General features: G+C 36.3%; 1 protein-coding gene across 1 annotated transcript; it reads right to left on the bottom strand.

Annotated features, from left to right (window-relative positions):
* Positions 1–3326: 3326 nt before the first annotated feature.
* On the bottom strand, positions 3327–16410 carry LOC128246610 (G-protein coupled receptor 157-like). The gene is made up of 5 exons (XM_052964901.1): positions 15691–16410; positions 14764–14845; positions 12279–12493; positions 11249–11444; positions 3327–3763 (listed from the first exon to the last, which is right to left on the bottom strand). The coding sequence occupies exons 1-5, from the start codon at positions 16111–16113 to the stop codon at positions 3525–3527; spliced, it is 1155 nt and encodes a 384-aa protein (XP_052820861.1). The 5' UTR covers positions 16114–16410; the 3' UTR covers positions 3327–3524.
* Positions 16411–25311: the final 8901 nt, after the last annotated feature.

Below are 25311 nucleotides of genomic sequence, written 5' to 3'. Positions count from 1 at the left end.
AGTTGTATTATAATTCTAGCCGGCCTGTGTTTAGTTTAAACTCCATTTAGTTTATAAGGACTGTAAAGAAAATTATATTAACTTAAGCTAAGTCACACGATGTTGCGCGAGAGTTTGGTTTTGTGTCGTGGGAGGAACCAGACGAAACGACAATCGAAATACGTCGGCCATTATCCAACAAAATCCCGAACCTTGCCGGAGATGGCCGAGTTGTTACGATTGAGAAAACGGAGCAAAAATCACTTGTCCGGCTTGGTGACCACCAACCAAACTCACACGCGCTCAGGCCGGCTCATCTTCGTGCGAAGCGAGTTTGTTTATCTCCGCACTAACCGGACAACCTTATGATAAAGATAAACCACCATAGTACGTATACATGGCTATAAGTACATTTACCTTTTTATTAAAATGTAACTATCTGGACAAATGAAAAACAAAATAGAAAAATAAACAATATATCTTAAAGACACCAGCAGCTAATTGCATACAACTGTTTGAATATTTGGTTTGGTAAAAATTATCCAAAATTTCAATTTATTGGACCAATCAAATCATTGAAATGTGCCAACCGGCCAAAAGATACCCTTGTGGACAACTATATACAATTGGCTACTTGTAAGAAGCTGCGGGCCTCCTTGGTCATGAAGATTTGCACGGGAATGGTGTGGCAATCTTTGATGTGGCCTTTGAGCCAAACGTTATCTCATACCGTTTTAGGTTTTGCATATGGAATACAGGTGTACAGCCATACCATGATGGCTCGAACTCGCTTGGCTCGATTTCCTCGTTGGCTCGAACTGGTTGTAAAGGACCGACCTTTTTTCTACTGAATGAAAGCATCCCCGCTTGGCTCGAATTTCCTGAGGCTCGAGGTATTTTCGCCGGACATTGGGAGTTCCAGCCATCGGTTTTCAAGGTTTAAATTTTGAGGTGCATCTTAATATCGGCGCTCCGTACTGTCGTCTTTTGGCCTAAACGGTACGCCATAGAATCATATAGTAATCAACCTTATGCGGTATGATAATGACCGCTCTTCTTAATGATAAGGAGTCATTACATATATTCGCATTGTCTTTGACAATGATCAACTACATGATAAGTAAACTAATAGACAATAAAATTCATATCATTTGGGCTATTACAATTCAGAAATAGATAACTATTCCTTAATTATCGTGCCATCTACGCCTCTTGTTGAATAGTCCAATAAATACCTTTATGATTTATGGCATGATTTCATAAAAGAGTCGTCAAATGACAAAACCTGAATGTGTCCAGGTCGTTTGTTCGAAAGATTTAACCCGAGTACAAGGTATGAGGCTATCGCATTGAATTCATAGACAGAAGCGGTGTCATAGATTGATAGATAATCATTTGATACGGATTTCGGCAGGGTGGTCCATTATTACCATGTTCATTTTAACAATAAAGGCGTAATAACGCACCGTATTGCCAGATTTGATTGACAAATGGTTCAACAATTGAAATATTACTAAGATCTTGTTATTCTACGAGACTCATCCCTTTTAGCGGTAGATGTTTTTCAGATAGCCAGGTTGACATCTCAAAGGGACGAGGTCTTAATCACGCCCTTCGTATTTTGTGTACTTCCTGTCTTTGGGATCTATGATAATGAAATGTACTTTATCTTTATTCTAGTTGGAAACCATGATAATGAAATTAATAACTCCACATGTACTCTTATCTTTATTCTAGTTGGAAACCATGATAATGAAATTAATAATTTCACATGTACTTTATCCTCATTCTTGTTGGAAACTATGATAATGAAATTAATAATTCCACATGTACTTTATCTTCATTCGTGTTAGATAATATCAAATATAGCTGGTACAGATAGATAGTTTATTCACTATAAGCTTACAGTCCACAGATAACAAAGACGTAAGTAAATGTGTAAGGCAAATGTGACGGTAAGGAGAGTGGTTGCGGAAAACAACGTGGACGTGTACTTGCATGTACATGTTGAAGTTGCAGTTGAGTTTGAAAACTCGAAATTTCTCTTTAAAAGCATACTTGTCGGCTGGCAGTTATTTGAATAATTCACTTTGAGATTCTCCCCCATTGTACGCAGTATTCCACTGGAGGTCAAAGTTTATTTAATACGCAAGTAAGTGGTTCGAGGCCCGCGGCACGCAGAAAACAAAACATAAAGTAGGATTTGGTACGCAGTGTCTCAAATTTGTTTCAGACTTCTAACGCAGAACTGTTGTATAAAAATGAAAGGCGTATTGGGTACGCCAGTGGTGGTGGGGTTGGTGTTGGGACGGATTTATGACACTCTCATCAAACATATCAATGCTGTATGGGTATTCATTAAGACAGATTAGGGAGAGGTTTATATCTAAAACATTTTTAAAGGGCCACAATTTACGGTGATGCCCAAAGAATAGCGGAACGTTAGCTCTATTTTAACAGTAGGTGTTTTTTTTACATTTTGGTATGTTTTTTTTACAGTTATGATATCAAAGAGTAAAACATTTTATTCAATAATAGTCCTGAGATTCGTTACAGAAAAAAACTTTTTTGGTACCAATCTGGTGTATAGTCCCTTTAATACTGATGTTTCCGGGGAGTTTTATTTCGTGTGTAAGTCAAGCACGTGGAATTAATTTAATATAATAAAGTTGATTGACGACGACAATGATGATGACGACGACGACGACGATGATGATGACGTCGATGCTACTGCTGCTGCTGCTGCTGCTGATGATGATGATGACGGTGCTGGTGGTGGTGGTGGTGATGATGATGATGATGATGATGATGATGATGATGATGATGATGATGATGATGATGATGATGACATAAACCCTATATTTATTTTTCAAGTGGTTTAAATGCAAGAGCATGATTTTATAGTAGGTCGAACATTTGTGCAAATATAGTCAAAGGGGCACAACTCTTGAAGGCAAATGATCCAAAGAAAAACAGTAAGTTGCGCGCCTTCCTTCTACCTTCAACGTCCTCTGAAAGGTTGTCCCAGCATCAATTAAGTCAAAAGCCATTTTTGGTAAACTATTGATACCTGAATTGGCTTTTTAAATCGGGCTTTATATTCTTATTCGAACTATCTGTCAAGATATTATCATGTTTATATTGCATACATGTCTGCGATTGAATTTAATTGTTTTCATATTCATTCCTTGCAAAACAGGGCATATACAGGCATAATGATTTTTTCGTAGAAATAATATTAAAAAACAACGCCAATGACAATCTTTAAAACAACGGAGGTTATTTTATGCTATTCGAAATGTTCTTAACTGCATAAAATATTTTATTGCCGATGTAACCTGTACTTAGTTTACAATGTCATTTATTGGCGTCGTTCTTTTTTTAAATTAAAATCGTCGCCGAATGTAAGCCCACAAGATACGACGTATTGCAAAAGAGTTAACACAACTATTTGCCATGTGAATAAAACTAAAAATATATCTATTGCAAAAGAAAATGTCCAGGATAATTCACTCAATACTGTCCAAAATAGACTGAATTTCAAACTAGGCTTCACTTTCAAATTTCTTTACGCGTGTTTCTGGTTTGGAAAACCTCTCACTATTCAATAAATGTACGCCTTCATGTTCACTGTTGTTAAGCCTCCGACACAAAATGGAGTTTCGCACCTCCCTATCACAGAGACACAATACCACGAAGTTCCCAAACGCTTGCCCGGTGTCACCAAAAGCTTGCATGGCTGACAAAAACGTTTCACCTCCAGTCAAGGTGTTTCTGTAGGATCCTGTATAAATCAATAAAAGTAAATCATGAAACGATACTAACTGAAGCTATAGTATTAAAGTGGTAATATAAAATATAAAGTTTGAGTGATAAACCTTTAACTAATAACTAAATAATTCATTTGTGACAAATATTAATTACTGTTAACAAGAACGTAACCGTGAATTTAATAGCTGAAAACGCACAAATATTAAATGACTGGTGGGTCATAAAAACTTTACTGTGATCTACTAACGTCTAGTAAGGTAGAAATACAGCGTTTTCTGAACCCTTTTTATAATTAAACACGGCATAAGAACCATTATTTTCGATATTTATTCAACCTTTTCGCTAAGTTAAAACAATTGTATTAACCGTTGTTCTACTCATTTAGAAGGTAAAGTGCATCTTAAATATCAAAACAATAATTCTGAAAAAAAATTGAAGGTATTTGTATTACTACCAAAACAAAAACCCAAGATACAAACTAACTGATGTTTGTATTACTTTCCAAACAATAACCCAAGATACAAACTAACTGATGTTTGTATTACTTTCCAAACAATAACCCAAGATACAAACTAACTGATGTTTGCATCTGATGTTTGTATTACTTTCCAAACAATAACCCAAGATACAAACTAACTGATGTTTGTATTACTTTCCAAACAATAACCCAAGATACAAACTAACTGATGTTTGTATTACTTTCCAAACAATAACCCAAGATACAAACTAACTGATGTTTGTATTACTTTCCAAACAATAACCCAAGATACAAACTAACTGATTTTTATATTACTTTCCAAACAAGACTATCTAATTGTTGTATTAATTCCAATAGACAATTCTTGAAACAAAATCTACTGATGATTGTATTACTTTCCTAACAATAACTCATGAAACAAGCTTACTGATGTTAGTATTTCTTTCCAAACAATAACTCATAAAACAAACTAACTGATGTAAGTATTACTTTCCAAACAATAACTCATGGAACAAACTAACTGATGTTTGTTTTACTTTCCAAACAATAACTCTTTGGACAAACTAACTGATGTAAGTATTTCTTTCCAAACAATAACTCATGGAACAAACTAACTGATGTTTGTTTTACTTTCCAAACAATAACTCTTTGGACAAACTAACTGATGTAAGTATTTCTTTCCAAACAATAACTCATGGAACAAACTAACTGATGTAAGTATTACTTTCCAAACAATAACTCATGAAACAAACTAACTGATGTAAGTATTACTTTCCAAACAATAACTCATGGAACAAACTAACTGATGTAAGTATTACTTTCCAAACAATAACTCATGGAACAAACTAACTGATGTAAGTATTACTTTCCAAACAATAACTCATGGAACAAACTAACTGATGTAAGTATTACTTTCCAAACAATAACTCATGAAACAAACTAACTGATGTAAGTATTACTTTCCAAACAATAACTCATGAAACAAACTAACTGATGTAAGTATTACTTTCCAAACAATAACTCATGGAACAAACTAACTGATGTAAGTATTACTTTCCAAACAATAACTCATGGAACAAACTAACTGATGTAAGTATTACTTTCCAAACAATAACTCATGAAACAAACTAACTGATGTAAGTTTTACTTTCCAAACAATAACTCATGAAACAAACTAACTGATGTAAGTATTACTTTCCAAACAATAACTCATGGAACAAACTAACTGATGTAAGTATTACTTTCCAAACAATAACTCATGGAACAAACTAACTGATGTAAGTATTACTTTCCAAACAATAACTCATGGAACAAACTAACTGATGTTTGTTTTACTTTCCAAACAATAACTCATGGAACAAACTAACTGATGTAAGTATTACTTTCCAAACAATAACTCATGAAACAAACTAACTGATGTAAGTATTACTTTCCAAACAATAACTCATGAAACAAACTAACTGATGTAAGTATTACTTTCCAAACAATAACTCATGAAACAAACTAACTGATGTAAGTATTACTTTCCAAACAATAACTCATTAAACAGACGAACTTTCCAAACAATAACTCATGGGACAAACTAACTGATGTAAGTATTACTTTCCAAACAATAACTCATGGAACAAACTAACTGATGTAAGTATTACTTTCCAAACAATAACTCATGGAACAAACTAACTGATGTAAGTATTACTTTCCAAACAATAACTCATGAAACAAACTAACTGATGTAAGTATTACTTTCCAAACAATAACTCATGGAACAAACTAACTGATGTAAGTATCACTTTCCAAACAATAACTCATGGAACAAACTAACTGATGTAAGTATTACTTTCCAAACAATAACTCATGGAACAAACTAACTGATGTAAGTATTACTTTCCAAACAATAACTCATGAAACAAACTAACTGATGTAAGTATTACTTTCCAAACAATAACTCATGAAACAAACTAACTGATGTTTGTTTTACTTTCCAAACAATAACTCATGAAACAAACTAACTGATGTTTGTTTTACTTTCCAAACAATAACTCATGAAACAAACTAACTGATGTAAGTATTACTTTCCAAACAATAACTCATGGAACAAACTAACTGATGTAAGTATTACTTTCCAAACAATAACTCATGAAACAAACTAACTGATGTAAGTATTACTTTCCAAACAATAACTCATGGAACAAACTAACTGATGTAAGTATTACTTTCCAAACAATAACTCATGGAACAAACTAACTGATGTAAGTATTACTTTCCAAACAATAACTCATGGAACAAACTAACTGATGTAAGTATTACTTTCCAAACAATAACTCATGGAACAAACTAACTGATGTAAGTATTACTTTCCAAACAATAACTCATGAAACAAACTAACTGATGTAAGTTTTACTTTCCAAACAATAACTCATGGAACAAACTAACTGATGTAAGTATTACTTTCCAAACAATAACTCATGGAACAAACTAACTGATGTAAGTATTACTTTCCAAACAATAACTCATGGAACAAACTAACTGATGTAAGTATTACTTTCCAAACAATAACTCATGGAACAAACTAACTGATGTAAGTATTACTTTCCAAACAATAACTCATGGAACAAACTAACTGATGTAAGTATTACTTTCCAAACAATAACTCATGGAACAAACTAACTGATGTAAGTATTACTTTCCAAACAATAACTCATGGAACAAACTAACTGATGTAAGTATTACTTTCCAAACAATAACTCATGGAACAAACTAACTGATGTAAGTATTACTTTCCAAACAATAACTCATGGAACAAACTAACTGATGTAAGTATTACTTTCCAAACAATAACTCATGAAACAAACTAACTGATGTAAGTTTTACTTTCCAAACAATAACTCATGGAACAAACTAACTGATGTAAGTATTACTTTCCAAACAATAACTCATGGAACAAACTAACTGATGTAAGTATTACTTTCCAAACAATAACTCATGGAACAAACTAACTGATGTAAGTATTACTTTCCAAACAATAACTCATGGAACAAACTAACTGATGTAAGTATTACTTTCCAAACAATAACTCATGGAACAAACTAACTGATGTAAGTATTACTTTCCAAACAATAACTCATGGAACAAACTAACTGATGTAAGTATTACTTTCCAAACAATAACTCATGGAACAAACTAACTGATGTAAGTATTACTTTCCAAACAATAACTCATGGAACAAACTAACTGATGTAAGTATTACTTTCCAAACAATAACTCATGGAACAAACTAACTGATGTAAGTATTACTTTCCAAACAATAACTCATGAAACAAACTAACTGATGTAAGTATTACTTTCCAAACAATAACTCATGGAACAAACTAACTGATGTAAGTATTACTTTCCAAACAATAACTCATGGAACAAACTAACTGATGTAAGTATTACTTTCCAAACAATAACTCATGGAACAAACTAACTGATGTAAGTATTACTTTCCAAACAATAACTCATTGAACAAACTAACTGATGTTTGTTTTACTTTCCAAACAATAACTCATGAAACAAACTAACTGATGTAAGTATTACTTTCCAAACAATAACTCATGGAACAAACTAACTGATGTTTGTTTTACTTTCCAAACAATAACTCATGAAACAAACTAACTGATGTAAGTATTACTTTCCAAACAATAACTCATGGAACAAACTAACTGATGTAAGTATTACTTTCCAAACAATAACTCATGGAACAAACTAACTGATGTAAGTATTACTTTCCAAACAATAACTCATGGAACAAACTAACTGATGTAAGTATTACTTTCCAAACAATAACTCATGGAACAAACTAACTGATGTAAGTATTACTTTCCAAACAATAACTCATGAAACAAACTAACTGATGTAAGTATTACTTTCCAAACAATAACTCATGGAACAAACTAACTGATGTATTACTTTCCAAACAATAACTCATGAAACAAACTAACTGATGTAAGTATTACTTTCCAAACAATAACTCATGGAACAAACTAACTGATGTAAGTATTACTTTCCAAACAATAACTCATGAAACAAACTAACTGATGTAAGTATTACTTTCCAAACAATAACTCATTAAACAGACGAACTTTCCAAACAATAACTCATGGGACAAACTAACTGATGTAAGTATTACTTTCCAAACAATAACTCATGAAACAAACTAACTGATGTAAGTATTACTTTCCAAACAATAACTCATGGAACAAACTAACTGATGTAAGTATTACTTTCCAAACAATAACTCATGGAACAAACTAACTGATGTAAGTATTACTTTCCAAACAATAACTCATGAAACAAACTAACTGATGTAAGTATTACTTTCCAAACAATAACTCATGGAACAAACTAACTGATGTAAGTATTACTTTCCAAACAATAACTCATTAAACAGACGAACTTTCCAAACAATAACTCATGGGACAAACTAACTGATGTAAGTATTACTTTCCAAACAATAACTCATGAAACAAACTAACTGATGTAAGTTTTACTTTCCAAACAATAACTCATGGAACAAACTAACTGATGTAAGTATTACTTTCCAAACAATAACTCTTTGGACAAACTAACTGATGTAAGTATTACTTTCCAAACAATAACTCATGGAACAAACTAACTGATGTAAGTATTACTTTCCAAACAATAACTCATGAAACAAACTAACTGATGTAAGTATTACTTTCCAAACAATAACTCATGGAACAAACTAACTGATGTAAGTATTACTTTCCAAACAATAACTCATGAAACAAACTAACTGATGTAAGTTTTACTTTCCAAACAATAACTCATGAAACAAACTAACTGATGTAAGTATTACTTTCCAAACAATAACTCATGGAACAAACTAACTGATGTAAGTATTACTTTCCAAACAATAACTCATGAAACAAACTAACTGATGTAAGTATTACTTTCCAAACAATAACTCATGAAACAAACTAACTGATGTAAGTATTACTTTCCAAACAATAACTCATGAAACAAACTAACTGATGTAAGTATTACTTTCCAAACAATAACTCATGAAACAAACTAACTGATGTAAGTATTACTTTCCAAACAATAACTCATGGGACAAACTAACTGATGTAAGTATTACTTTCCAAACAATAACTCATGAAACAAACTAACTGATGTAAGTATTACTTTCAAAACATTATCACATAAAACAAGCTTACTTATGCAAGCATTACTTTCCAAACAATAACTCATGGGACAAACTAACTGATGTAAGTATTACTTTCCAAACAATAACTCATGGAACAAACTAACTGATGTAAGTATTACTTTCCAAACAATAACTCATGAAACAAACTAACTGATGTAAGTATTACTTTCCAAACAATAACTCATGGAACAAACTAACTGATGTAAGTATTACTTTCCAAACAATAACTCATGAAACAAACTAACTGATGTAAGTATTACTTTCCAAACAATAACTCATGGAACAAACTAACTGATGTAAGTATTACTTTCCAAACAATAACTCATGAAACAAACTAACTGATGTAAGTATTACTTTCCAAACAATAACTCATGGAACAAACTAACTGATGTAAGTATTACTTTCCAAACAATAACTCATTAAACAGACGAACTTTCCAAACAATAACTCATGGGACAAACTAAACGATGAAAGAATAACTTTCAAAACATTATCACATAAAACAAGCTTACTTATGCAAGCATTACTTTCCAAACAATAACTCATGGGACAAACTAAACGATGAAAGAATAACTTTCAAAACATTACCACATAAAACAAGCTTACTTATGCAAGCATTACTTTCCAAAGAATAACTCGTGAAACAAGCTAACAAATGGAAGTTTTTCTTTCCAACCAGTAACTCATTAAAGAAACCAACTGATTAAAGAAGTACTTTCCAGACAATTTCTCATGAAACAAGCTTACTGGTGAAAGCATTACTTTCCAGGAAATAGCACATGAAACAAACTAACTGATGTTATTATTACAAAATGTATTTTCCAAACAACAATAAGTTAGTGTACGGGTAGCAAGGACATATAAACCACATGGTTTTAAGATCTATGGCAAGCTGTAAATTGTTAGACGCTGGAGTTACGTACAAATCCCTTTACCGAACGACTACACTTCAGTATTTTCATCCACTTATTTTGAAAGAGGCCAGGGCACTAAGAATTGTGAAAGTAGCGAAAATATCTAAAATTGTGAATATATATTTCAAGCAAAGAAACTGCTATATGTTTTTTTTATATATTTTAACAGATGTTTAATGTTTTTTTGTTTGTTTACGCACTCCCGGGGAAGTATGTGTTTGCATATATGAGCGTTTTCTGGCATATCTAAAAATAAACATCCATTATATCATAGATTAAAATGACTCTTTAACGTTTTATAAAGTATTTTATGGCGGATCCGTGGTCTAGTGGTCATAATTTCCCTAAATAAAAGTGCTAATTAATTGTAGTGTTTAACGTATTTTGTACAACCAAGTTTAAATTGATTGTCAGCTAAATGTATTGTGGTGAAATTATTAGTATAAGTTAGCCGGTTATATTTCGGTATAGAAATCTAGTTCAGTTCGCGCATGCGTGGCAGCGAGTTGGGTTCTTAAACTGCTAACCCTGGACCCGACAAGACGTGTGTGCACCTTCATCCCAGAAAACGGCCAAAGCAGTGATGTCCAACGTTCAAGAACCCTGAGTTGAGATTATTTAAAATATTATTCAATATTTTATTGCATAAATTATTTAAATTCCCAAGAGTAAAATCATAAAGTTTAACTGCTAAATTGAAATTACTACGCGTTCTATAGTTGCAGTGTAAATGAAAAGATTTCTGACATAGTAAACCGTCCATATACATCCGAGGTTGTTTTCGATGGAAAATGGCCGAGATGTTCCGAATGATTGTAACTTTGGCACAATCAAGCGAAGTATTGTAGTTGAAATTAAGACATACCCAAAAAAATCATACAAGTAAACTGCGTTTACCGTTCTCCAAATCCGCCAAATGTAAGAAAAAGTTGATCGTCCCCCAAATACGCAGAGCAATGAAAATCAACCAGACGTAGAAGAACAAACGGTCTCCGGGACGAAGTGTATTCGGAGTGCTTCTGCCTTCACCTGTAAATACTGGGGCGCTCCTTTGTGGGGAGTCATTGTGAAGTCTTGAGCTTGAAAATAATTTCTGCAATGAAAATTCAATGAGAATTGAAGTAATGTTTCCCCAGGAAATATTTAAAGCTGCACTCTCACCGATTGACCATTTTGACAACTTTTCATTTTTGTCGTGGAATTAGCCAATTGCGTGAATGTCTGGAAACCAGTGATATAGGACTGTTGACAAATGATCAGATCGCTGTTTTCATATTTTGGTTCAAAAATTAATGTTTAATGGCTAAAAGCGTTACTAACGCTTTATGATATAAACATATTTTTTGGAGAGTGCAGCTTTAACTTAAAAGTTTAAGAATTGCTAAAGAAAGAAATTATCACCTAGAGCATAAATAGTAGCCGAGAATACAACTGCACTAATGTTTGTAGACGGCCATCCGTTATTATTAGCGTGTTTTTCCATCAAAAGTACAAATGCAAGCAAGTGCTGCGAGGATTTCTCCGGACAGCGCAATATTGTTGAACGTTATGCAACAGTAAATTGTAACCACGCCCCCCCCCCCCTTTTCCAAGGTCCTGGGGTATACCGGGGATAGCCGGGGAAATGGGCCAGGTTTATACCTTCCAGGTAGCCCCGCTGTGCCGGGTGAATGCGATGGTTTTGTCTTCGCGCCAAATATAGCGGGGAATGAGCCTTACTTAGGGTGCCTGGGTTGCGTGGGCATTTTGCGGGGGTTTACCAGCAGGTCGTCTCCGCAGGGCGGGTTTTTACCGGGCTTGGCTAGACCGAAAGTCAAAGTCCCCGCTATTCCCCGGACCTGGAGGGAAGGGCGTGGTTACAATTGACTGGTGCATTATGGTTGTAAGAGACATCATGCAGACGAAATACAAATCAAAGACCGTTTACCCTTTTCGTCACATTGCATGTTTGCAAGAATTGCACCACAAGACACATTCCTAAACTGAGATAGGCAAGTAGCTCCCAGAGTTTCTTGGTGATGAGCATCCAAAAGATCTGATCCGTGTGGGAGAGGGAGGACCTGATCCAGCACCAGGGGCCCGTGTACAGGGTGTCGGTGCTGCCGAACACGCCCATAGAGAGGGCAACAACGCACACGATACCTGGAATAAACGTTGGTACTTGGCATGCAAGAGACTAGATATTTCAAACTTATGGAAACAACAGGGGAAACATGCATGTGAATGTGACAAACGAGATGTACTAGGGAACTTGCTTGTGAGGAGGGGGGGGGGAGTCAATACAAAGACAAAGTAAACTACAGGGGGGAACTTACATGCGATAGGGGAACTATATCTAATCAAACATTAAACGCTTACAGGGGGAATTTTCATTCACGAGGGGAACTAGACCTTATAAAACAATAAAAACTTACAAGGGGGCTTTAATTCACGAGGGGAACTAGACCTTATAAAACAATAAAAACTTACAAGGGGGCTTTAATTCACGAGGGGAACTAGACCTTATAAAACAATAAAAACTTACAAGGGGGCTTTAATTCACGAGGGGAACTAGACCTTATAAAACAATAAGAACTTACAAGGGGGCTTTAATTCACGAGGGGAACTAGACCTTATAAAACAATAAAAACTTACAAGAGGGCTTTAATTTACGAGGGGAACTAGACCTTATAAAACAATAAGAACTTACAAGGGGGCTTTAATTCACAAGGGGAACTAGACCTTATAAAACAATAAGAACTTACAAGGGGGCTTTAATTCACGAGGGGAACTAGACCTTATAAAACAATAAGAACTTACAAGAGGGCTTTAATTCACGAGGGGGACTAGACCATATAAAACAATAAAAACTTGCAAGGGGGCTGTAATTCACGAGGGGAACTAGACCTTAGAAAACAATAAGAACTTACAAGGGGGCTTTAATTCACGAGGGGAACTATATCTAATAAAACAGTAAAAACTTACAGGGGAAGCTTTAATTCACGAGGGGAACTATATCTAATAAAACAGTAAAAACTTACAGGGGAAGCTTTAATATACGAGGGGAACTAGACCTTATAAAACAATAAAAACTTGCAAGGGGGCTTTAATTCACGAGGGGAACTAGACCTTATAAAACAATAAAAACTTACAAGAGGGCTTTAATTCACGAGGGGAACTAGACCATATAAAACAATAAAAACTTACAAGGGGCTTTAATTCACGAGGGGAACTAGACCTTATAAAACAATAAGAACTTACAAGGGGGCTTTAATTCACAAGGGGAACTAGACCTTATAAAACAATAAAAACTTACAAGGGGGCTTTAATTCACGAGGGGAACTAGACCTTATAAAACAATAAAAACTTGCAAGGGGGCTTTAATTCACGAGGGGAACTAGACCTTATAAAACAATAAGAACTTACAAGGGGGCTTTAATTTACGAGGGGAACTATATCTAATAAAACAGTAAAAACTTACAGGGGAAGCTTTCATTCACGAGGGAACTAGATCTAATACAACAAAAGGAACTACAGGGGGAAGGAAATAAGCCCCAAATAAATCCTGACTCAAGGAGCAAAGCCAAAACAATATGCATGACGTCACAAAATAACAAACATTACAGAACTATCAAATATCGCCACTGCATGAGGTTTAAAACATGTTATTTATATATCGATGTACTGAAAAGTTTTATAGGAAGGTTAGAATGTTTTATAATACTGTGTGTGTATACCACGCGGTAATTTGCGTCATATATGCTACGTCGGAAGGCAATATTTTGCTTCCAATGAAGACTGTTAACAAAGATAAATTCACTATTTTAAATGAAACACAGTGCAGTCTACGCCGGTTACAGAGCGCCGACTTCGATCTTTGACCAGAGTTTGTTTGAGAGTTCAGTTTCTAAAAACACTTCGACAAACCTTTTCACAATACGGCCGTCTGACGGAGCACTGTCTAAACATTATTTCGGAAACAGGTTTGTCGAAGTGTTTGATGAATCTAATTACCTTATCAAACTTCGGTAATAAAACGAAGGCAGGGCTCTTTAAGCGGCATAGACAGCCTTTTGTTTTATTTAAAATGGTGTAGTAAAAGAAAAGTTATCTTTGATTTACGTGTTCATTTTAAGCAAAATGTTGCCATTCGACTTAGCGTGTATGACGTAATTCATCACGTGGTATACACACACTGTAATAGTTCATAAAACATTTTATAATGTTATTAACTTTTAATTAAATACTGTAATAAAGCAAAATAATGAAAAGAGATGCTCCGTGGACAACAAAGGGAAGCCTCATGTATATATTTAAGACCGAAGTCACGTGCTACTTGAAATAAATTCCAATTAAAATAATTCTAAAATAATCATTAAAGGGATGGTACGAAATTATTGGGGACGAAGCAATAAGCAGATATGCATGTATACCTGGAACACCCCAACAGACTGTGTGAAGGATGACACGGCCACACCGGGTCGACAGATTTGACACCCACTCAAAACGTAAGAGCTAAAACAATGAAGAAGTATGAGCATAGATTGGTGATGATAGATAGATATTTTTTGTCTTGAAATGAGCCAATTTCTGTGTTAATATCTGCAAACCAGCGATAAAAGATTGCTGAAAAAAGATCAGATCGTCCTGTTGTGCATGCTATGATGATTGTTTTGATGATCATAAGCTGTATATGCTTGTATCTAAATAAATGTTCTGTTCTGTTCATTAAGTTTAACTGTTAAATTAATTTACTATGCGATCTACTTGCAGCGGACTTAAAGTGTACCGATTCCTGACATTGTAAACCGTCCATATACATTCGAGGTTGTTTTCGATAAAGTTGGCCGAGGAGTTCCGAATGAACATAAATTACAGCGCATTTTCAGGAGTGTTGTACATCCCTCAGTGGCGGATCTACCGGGGGTGGGGGGGGGGCACAAAGGGTCCGTGCCCCCCAGCGGTCCGGCAAGCAAGTTTTTTTGGGGCATATCTTTATTAATTTAACTGTACAAATTAGTTTGTTTTGTCACAATTTATAGTTAATATAAGCATTTGAGCAAATAAACAGTTGAACCTGATTATCGAGTATAATATAGCATACGACACGAAAAAAACTCTTGAAAATGACATCCGGGCCCGTGCTTTCGATAATGAAAAATCGGCGCCGCATTTTACACAGACAGCTAATCAAAAGTAGACAAATATGGCTGCAGTTATACGCGTAAGTTTACTGTTTTCAAAAAACATCATATACCAGAAATATATATACACACTGTGACTTGTATCACTCAAAATCGCTCGTATTATGTATCCGAACTATGTTATAAAAAGACAGAATCAATGAAAAACTTACTTACCATAGAACAATAATAAACTGAGATCACAGTTGTCCAAAGAAACTCTGTGAAGGGTGCGTACGACGATACAAAACTCTGAGCAACGCATAAATCATCCACCGTGACGTCTTTTGTAAACGGACGCCACTTGACGTCAGGCTCGACGTACAGGTAATACATGAATGCTCCAAACACGTCTGCAGCGATGTGGAAAAGGTTGGAAACCGTTAAGCAGATCAAAAGCTCTCTTATGAAGTTTCGAATGCGCGGTAGAGCGCACGTGTGGATTATGATAAGGGTGACCCCGCCCAAACAGGACAGGACACAACTAATGAAAGTTATGATGAGGATATACTTGGGGATCACATTGAAGACAACTGGTTCGACGGTGTTGTTGTTGAATGATGGATCGGTTGTTAGAATGATTTGATCCATAGTTTCCATATATAACGTTGCGTTAAGTCAGATGTCGTCTGTACAAGGCACAACGTGGTTAATGTAGGTTAAGAACACATATTTTAATCATTTAAGATGTTTTCTACTTTATTAATAATGAAAAAACAAAACGATGCAGTTTTTTTGTAAATATTATTCCATATGTACTTATATTCGCTCTATTTCCCTTAAAACGCCACTTCACTGTCTTGTTTTATCCAAAATAATTACTTAGCATTAAAGTTTAAACCACTAAAACCAAAGCCAGACTCCACTTTATTCCACTTAATTTAGAATTAGTATCCAAGTCATAAGTTAATCCAAGTTTGACCACATATGATGTTTAGTATATATCTATAATTATTATATTTGTCATCGCAATTTTTGTATTTATTACAACGAGCTAGCGTTATCAATGAAACCCGTTTATTTCATGAAACATTGACATGATCACGACCTATTAACTCTCAAGTGACTGTAATCATATCTTACATATGCGAACTATCTTGTGGTGACATATTACTGCCTTAAGATAACCTGATAGCATTCGCAAATTGTTCTGTGTTTAATAGCCACTTATTTTTCGCGATTTTTACCAGAACTGCCACCTATTACCCTTTTTTTGGCTTTTTAACTAATCATGGATTGCGAATATCATTTTATAAGTAATATAATACAGTGTGTGTATACCACGTGATAAGTTACGTCATATATGCTACGTCGGAAGGCAACATTTTGCTTAAAATGAAGACTTAAATCAAAAATAACTTTTCTTTTACAACACCATTTGAAATAAAACAAAAGGCAGTCTATGCCGCTTAAAGAGTCCCGCATTTGATTTATTACCGAAATTTGATAAAGTCATTAGTTTCATCAAACACTTCGACAAACCTGTTTCCAAAATAATGTTTTGACAGTGCTTCGTCAGACGGCCGTATTGTGAAAAGGTTTGTCGAGGTGTTTAAAGAAACTAAACTCTCAATTAAACTCTGGTAAAAGATCGAAGGCAGGGCCCTTGTAAGCGGCGTGGACTGCGCTTTTTTCATACAAAATGGTGAAGAAAAGTAAGTTATCTTTGTTAAAAGTCTTTTTTCAAATCAAAATATTGCCTTCCGACGTAGCATTTATGACGCAATTTATCACGTGGTATACACACACTGTAATTACTAGATGACTAGATGAGATTCGTGTTACCACTTATCTATAAATGCACCTTTGGCTTCTAGAAGTAACTTGTTATCTAATTCGCAAACCATAACTATTTTACCTGGTAATGTTGAACAGCTATAAAAAAAAGGGTAACAGGGGGCAGTTCTGGGCACTTTTAAGGCAGTTTTTAGTCTTATGTTATTTATCTTACCGAAAAAGTTTCGCGAATTTTAACTAGATAGCTAGATAATTATCGCGAAAATTAAGTGGTTAACACGAAAAAATTCGCGAATGTTAACAGGTTATCTTACGGCAGTTATATGCCACAATAATATCTGAATACAGAAATATGTAACTAATAGTTTAAAACAAAAGCAACTTTATTCGGAAACAAACGCGCGTCGAATATCGTCGATGACCAAGGGACATAATTCAAAAGATAGTTTAACCAGAGCTACGAGACCTGTTGTAAATCATTCGGAACTCTTCGGCCATTTTCTATCGAAAACAACCTCGGATGTATACCGAAACATCGGTAAAAGTATTTCGTAAAATTTTGAATTATATTACTAATTAAATGTAGTGTTTTACCGTGTAACTGTATATCAAAGTTTAAATTGATTACCAGTGAAGTGTTTTATTGGAAACATAATTAAGATTTCCAAGAGTTAAGTCTGTAAAAAAATTTGACATTGGTTTAAACTGTATTTATTTTTTATAACAAATAAACATTTACAACACACACATATGATATATAGAATTGAGGAGAAAGCCATAGGCTTGTATAAAACCTTTTTTCTATTTTCTGTAAATAATACTATAAATAAATGAATTAATTCCAGCAAAACACGTATATACTGTGTAAATTGGTATATCGATAGTTAGAGAAAATGAAATAATGAATTATTTAATATGTTTAACATATGAGAAACTATATATGTCAGTATAAATCTGGTCAGATTTTTGACATTGTAAACCATCCATACACATCCGAGGTTGTTTTCCATAGAAAATGGCCGAGGAACTCCGAATGGTTGTAAATATCTAACATGCGTTACGTCATTAATCTTAGGTAATAAAGGCCCTGGCCTACATGATTTGCGCTATCACAGTAGTTTCCATTGTCTGAAAGATGTATAATGTATAAGGTCATATTTTTTATAGTCAATAAAATGGTATTTTTAAAAATTCCAAAAATGGATTTGAAACGAAAAGGGTAGATGGTAAACTCATCTTGCTCAGACGAGAAAACAAGACCGTCTTATTTTTAGCTTTCTTTCTATATTTTGTGTTTTTGTCTTGTGTTTTTTTTCTTCCAGATTTTAGTGGAAAACGCACCTATTTAGCGAATCTAAACAGTCGCGGAGGAACATGCCGAATCCCCTTAGAAAGCCGGACCTGCACATTAATTTTGGTCTAGCTACGCCCCTGTCTGGTTAATTGTGTAATTGTGTTCGAGTTATGACTGTAATTAAATGGTTTGTATACGCCACTTTTACCGCTTTCTTCGACAGAAATTGTTAAAGTGACACTTATTCACATACACATGTATGACAAATATACATTTTTAGTGATAAACCTTCAACTTCTTACTTAATAATGCATTTATGGTAAATTTTAATTACTGATAACAAGTTTATAACCGTGTTTTAATAGCTTAAAAAATATTAAATGATTGGTGAGTGCTAAAAGATTAACTGTGATCTACTATCGTCGCATTCTGTAGAAATACCTTGTTTTTTTGCAGCTTTCTTTCAAATAAAACACGGTATTCTTCATAAGTACCATTGTTTTCGACATTTGCTTATTCTTTATGGTAAATTAAAACATTTGCATTAAAATGGTAAATCTTATTTGGAAATAATAGTGCATCTTTAAGATATTTGGTATTAAACACTACTAGAAACTCTAACATAGAAGTCTCCCTTGTCTGAAATATGTAGCCACAATGTATCAGATCAGACACCACTACTTTTTCCCTGTATGTTTAGGGAATTGACCGTTTTGCATGCAAGATAACTAATTAACGGGCTGGCGACCTAGAGGCGTGAAGTTGGTAGAATTGAAGTGTGGAATTACCCGTTGTGACTTGAATAAGGCGGTTAAGTGGCACGGATGGATGTTAAATAGAAGATGTGAAGCTACCGGTCTACCGGCGTGAAGATAGGAAGCATTGAGGCGTGAAGCTACCGGTCTACCGGCGTGAAGATGGTAACATTGAGGTGTGAAGTAACCGGTCTGCCAGCGTGGAGATGGTAACATTGAAGTGTGAAGTTACCGGTCTGCCAGCCTGGAGATGGTAGCATTGAGGTGTGAAGTAACCGATATACCAGCGTGGAAATGGTAGCATTGAGATGTGAAGTAACTGGTCTACCAGCGTGGAGATGGTAGCATTGAGGTGTGAAGTAACCGGTCTACCAGCGTGGAGATGGTAGCATTGAGGTGTGAAGTAACCGGCCTACCGGTGTGGAAATGGTAGCTTTAAGGAGTGAAGTAAGCAGTCTACCGGCGTGGAGATGGTAGCATTGAGGTGTGAAGTAACCGGTCTACCAGCATGGAGATGGTAACATTGAGGTGTGGAATGGCTGGCCTACTGGCGTGAAGAAGTTAGCATTGGGGTGTGAAGTTACCGGCCTACTGGCGTGGAGATGGTAGCATTGAGGTGTAGAGTGACTGGCCTACTGGCGTGAAGAAGTTAGCATTGGGGTGTGAAGTTACCGGCCTACCGGCATGGAGATGGTAGCATTGAGGTGTGAAGTGACTGGCCTACTGGCGTGGAGATGGTAGCATTGAGGTGTGGAGTGACTGGCCTACTGGCGTGAAGAAGGTAGCATTGAGGTGTGAAGTTACCGGCCTACCGGCGTGGAGATGGTGGCATTGAGGTGTGGAGTGACTGGCCCACTGGCGTAAAGAAGGTAGCATTGAGGTGTGGAGTGAGTGGCCTACTGGCGTGGAGATGGTAGCATTGAGGTGTGAAGTGACTGGCCTACTGGCGTGAAGAAGGTAGCATTGAGGTGTGGAGTTACCGGCCTACCGGCGTGGAGATGGTAGCATTGAGGTGTGGAGTTACTGGCCTACTGGCGTGAAGATGGTAGCATTGAGGTGTGAAGTAACCGGTCTACCGGCGTGGAAATGGTAGCATTGAGGTGTGGAGTGACTGACCTACTGGCGTAAAGAAGGTAGCATTGAGGTGTGAAGTTACCGGCCTACCGGCGTGGAGATGGTAGCATTGAGGTGTGGAGTGACTGGCCTAGTGGCGTGACGATTGTAGCATTGAAGCGTGAAGTTACCGGCCTACCGACATGAAGATGGTTGCACTGAGGCGTGGCTAGCAGCATGGCGGCGTGATGCTACCGGCCTAGTGGCCTGACGGTAGCTGTCTAGCAGCATGGCGGCGTGAAGCTACCGGCGAAGTGGCCTGATGGTAGCTGTCTAGCAGCATGGCGGCGTGAATCTTCCGGCCTAGTGGCGGCCTGATGGTAGCTGTCTAGCAGCATGTCGGCGTGAAGCTATCGGCCTAGTGGCCTGATGGTAGCTGTCTAGCAGCATCGCGGCGTGAAGCTCCCGGTCTACCGGCATGGAGATGGTGACATTGAGGCGTGAATTTTCCGGCCTACCGACATTAAGATGGTTGCATTGAGGCGTGGCTAGCAGCATGTCGGCGTGAAGCTACCGGCCTAGTGACCAGAAGTTGTTGGAACAGCGACCTTGCGAGTAAAATTGTCAGAATAGTAGTTACATGTATGTGGCAAGAAGTTCTCGGAAATCGGACAGCTTGATGTTATCTGAATATCGGCCTGGCGTCGTGAAGCTGCCGGAATATTGGCCTGGTGATGTCAATAGTGACATGATGTTGTCGAGACATTGGCCTGGCGGCATTTATTTGTCGGAAGTTTAGTTGTGAAGTTGTCTGGATATCGGCCTGCGAGCGCGAAGTTGTCGGAATAACGGAGCGGCCTGGTGTCGAAATAGCGGCCTATGTGTGTTTTAATGAACTATAATGCAAAGAAATGGGCTTAACCTGAATTCAAGGTTCATTGGCTACGTTTTTCCGCGTAAAATAACTTTTTGACATCCACCTGTATATAGAAAATGTATTTATTGATCGGAGACCTAAAGTGATTTCAAGTGTAATCGAACTATGTGTGCTGTTATACATGTATATGTTTGTGGTATATAGCTTATCTACTCTTTCTGTAGAATTTTCTGGTAGTTACGAGTATCCATTTAGAGTGTTTCATCATAATTAGTAAGACAAGACTTTATTATCTTACGAACTCTGTGTCACGACAGAATACCATTTCGACTGCACAGTGGGCGCAGACAGATATAACTGTTCGTTGCTACGGTATGGGGGGGGGGTAAGCTTATTTATCCTTGCAATTGAGCAAGATCCATTCGGTGAGTGTTACGATAAGATACGATTCCCCGCTTGGGCGCATGTAGTTTTAGTTTGTCATAACCATGCCCAACAAGTGTTGCTTTTTTCCGGGAACTCCGGTTTCCCCCACAAAAGAAACCGCATTCTCGCGCAAAACGTGCCATCGATAGTGACTTAGTATAAGTTAACACTCGCTATAAAATGTATACGGTTTAATCAAAATATTGTTTAGCGGATTATTATATGGACATGAAACAAAGAATTTGTTTTAGTGACTTATACTGTAAATCATGCAACACAAACAATAACGCATATAGGTGGTTATGTTATAAAACCAGTGTATATAGAGAGAACAGTTCTTTTTTTTAAACTCTTTCTAATTTAAATAACTTTAGCTTTAAATTAAAGATAAAATAAATGTACATTTCAATAATAAAGGTTTCTGCATATTTCTAAATTATATATATATGTAAAAAAGAAAGTAGAATGAAATTAAATTGTAAAAAACCACTAGCGTATCATTCTGGCCGTTTACGTAAACATGCTAGTAAAATTGTTAATATTACACTTTTTGCCTTTCAGATGGTTGTAATCTTTCAGTCCTCAGCTAGCCGGCCTATACAATTGTCAGGTCACATTTAAAAACCACGTGGTTCAAATATATTAAACAAATAGGATAAAAAATAATAATATTTCATAACAACGAGTTTCAAAACATTTATGTTGACATCCATGGCTAAACTGTTTCTGGTAAGTATTAAACTATGTAAAGACATCACACCTTATATTATATATGTTTCTCCATCTAGATAATAATTCATCCTTAATATGTTTATTTTTACATTCAGCTTTACAATTTAAGTTCGAGGTTTGCCAAATATTAAATACTTATTATAGATTAATATTAGTCATTATGTATACACTTGTATCCCGAAATGTTGCCATTTACTTGCTGACAAACCAGTCTATTGCATCTCGGGCGCTGTTGTGTCCAATGCTCGTGTGTTCCCCAACCCTCCACCGGGAGCGATCATAGAGGCCGGTGGTGGTGTAGATAGTGAAGTACCAGTAGGGATTTACTTGGAACTGATACTCCGACATTGTCCCGGGAGTCGTCTGTAAACTCACAGACCGCAAGTGCATTGCACCCACGTCATCGCCATTGATTTCCAAATTGTCTTCTTCATGTGCGACGGAAACCATTGCATTGAGGTTTGCAAGTGTCCTTACTCTTGCGCCTTGTCTTATGGCGTCTGTCAGATCCGCTTTTGAGCCAAAAGTGACGGCACCGGAACTGTCGTGAGAAAGGACCCTCTGCCAGGGCCGCGTGTCGATAAACCACTTCACGGACGTCTTCGTGGTTTGTCGACTGTCTGTCGTCTCCGTTGCCTCCCCTATCCTCAACTTTAACGCCTTTTTTGTCCCCGTCGTTGCCACAATACTCCAGTCCCATACTCCTTCCGATTCAAACTCTTTGATGTTTACGCTGTCCCTCAAAACCTTGTTTACGATAACGGCGTTTAGATGGCTGTTGCGGATCAGCACCTCGCTTGGCTCCACGGAGAGGTCGCCAATCAGGAGTTTGACCCGGTGTCCGCGTTCCACAGCGGACCGCAGCAGCGCCAGGGACCCCATCAGTTCGACTCCATCGGAGTTGTGCTCATAAGCCAGCTGCCAACACGTGTCTGTGTACCTGTGTAATGGAATATAGTTTTATGAGAAGGCTCGAAACACGCACCCTTGTACCTTGTTGATTCCCTCCCTGGAGATGATGATGATGATGATGATGATGATGATGATGATGATGATGATGATGATGATGATGATGATGATGATGATGATGATGATGAATCAATCTAAGACATTTGGGAGTTGAAAACCAATCACCGGTCTTTTAACGTATTTAACCATCAGTAACCTACCAAGTTATTTGCCTGTCCAAATCAGTGGCACCTCCCACGGGCGTATGCTCTCCTATTTTCCACCTAGCTATACGCAGGTCCCCGTCCGTGGCCCAGTTTGTGAACCACCAATAATCGTCGCCCTGGAACTGGATATGGGGCGGAACCAACTCCTGACTGACGTGCCACACAGCCTGACCAACAACCAAGTCATCGGTTTCTGAGATCTGCAAATCCAATGCGTGGAAGACCAATTAGAAAGATTCAAAGTAAACTATAAATGTCTCTATATTTAAATTGTGTTTTAAAGCTGAACTCTCACAGTTCGATCATTTTAACAACTGTTTTATTTTTTGCCTTGGATAGAGCAAATGTTTGCACAAATATCTGCAAACCAATGATATACGATTGCTGACAAAAATCAGATCGTAGATTTTTATATTTCCGTTCGAAAATTAATGTTTTATGGCTTAAACCGTTACTAGCGGTTTAAAGTAACTGTTTAAGAAAATTGCATAAATTATCATTTTTTGAATTTATATATAAAAATCTGTGATCTGATTTTCGGTCAGCAGTCATATATAACTGGTTTCTATGGGTTTTCGCAAATATTGGCTCATTCCAAGACAAAAAATAAAAAAGTTGTCAAAACGTTCAATCTGTGAGAGTGCAGCTTTAACACTCGAAACAGTATACATTTCTTGATAATCAGGGTTTAACATTTTATAATGAAGCAAACTTATGGTTAAAGTCTACCAGCACGTTATCCATTTTCGCCGTGTACGCTATACTCTCCATCACCCCGAAAAGATCAGCGCCGTTTCTGACGTCATTGATGACATTATTGACGTCTCCACTAACCGGCATCCCGTCGGCTTTATGTTTATATACAGAGCGCCCGTTGTCCCTATTGATGACATAGCAGTATCAGTGTGTGTATACTACGTGATAAGTTACGTCATATATGCTACGTCGGAAGGCAATATTTTGCTTAAAATGAAGACTTAAATCAAAGATAACTTTTATTTTACTACACCATTTTAAATAAAACAAAGGGCAGTCTATGCCTCTTAAAGAGTCCCTCCTTTGTTTTATTACAGGAGTTTGATAAGGTGGTAAGTTTCATCACTTCGACAAACCTGTTTCCACAATAATGTTTTGACAGTGCTCCGTCAGACGGCCGTATTGTGAAAAGGTTTGTCGAAGTGTTTTAAGAAACTATACTCTCAATCAAACTAGTGTACACACCGAAGGCGGGACTCCATAAGAGGCGTAGACTGCGCTTTGTTTCATTGAAAATGGTGAAGAAATAGTGAAGTTATCTTTGTTTAAAGTCTTCATTCGAAGCAAAGTATTGCTTTCCGACGTAGCATTTATGACGCAATTTATCACGTGGTATACACACACTGAGTATGATGTAATATTTAGTGATAGTTGGATGATCAAATTGAAAGCGTTTATTTTTGTCTAATCGTACATAATTGGCGATATATCCTCAAAGTTTGGTGCAAGAACTACGTCAATTCTCGAAATCCATAAATAAAGGGCATACAAGATTTGCGAGTGTGATTTTCGTGATGATATTTTTTATACACGTATCGTTAAACGTTAATCGTTCTCTTTGAATAATATCATTCAGAATTCTTATTCATATAGTTTGCAATACTGTACCTTCAAATTAAGCATAAGCTCAGATGATCTTTATTCAAAATAATATAGTCATTTTAAAGCTTACCTAACAAACCATTTGACTGGAATATTTGTAAAATCGGCTTT

This window comes from Mya arenaria, chromosome 9 (assembly GCF_026914265.1).
Source record: "Mya arenaria isolate MELC-2E11 chromosome 9, ASM2691426v1".
Classification (NCBI taxonomy): domain Eukaryota; kingdom Metazoa; phylum Mollusca; class Bivalvia; order Myida; family Myidae; genus Mya; species Mya arenaria.
This window is presented reverse-complemented; position numbering and strand designations above follow the sequence as displayed.

Bases quoted from the DNA above. Each gene is read 5' to 3' on its own strand.
- LOC128246610 (XM_052964901.1), bottom strand. From the start codon at position 16,113: ATGGAAACTATGGATCAAATCATTCTAACAACCGATCCATCATTCAAC. The intron at 11,445-12,278 runs GTAAACGGTCTT...TTTTCATTGCAG, and splicing joins CATGCAATGTGACGAAAAGG to AAATTATTTTCAAGCTCAAG. The intron at 3,764-11,248 runs GTAAACGCAGTT...TGATTTATACAG, and splicing joins TTTGGCGGATTTGGAGAACG to GATCCTACAGAAACACCTTG.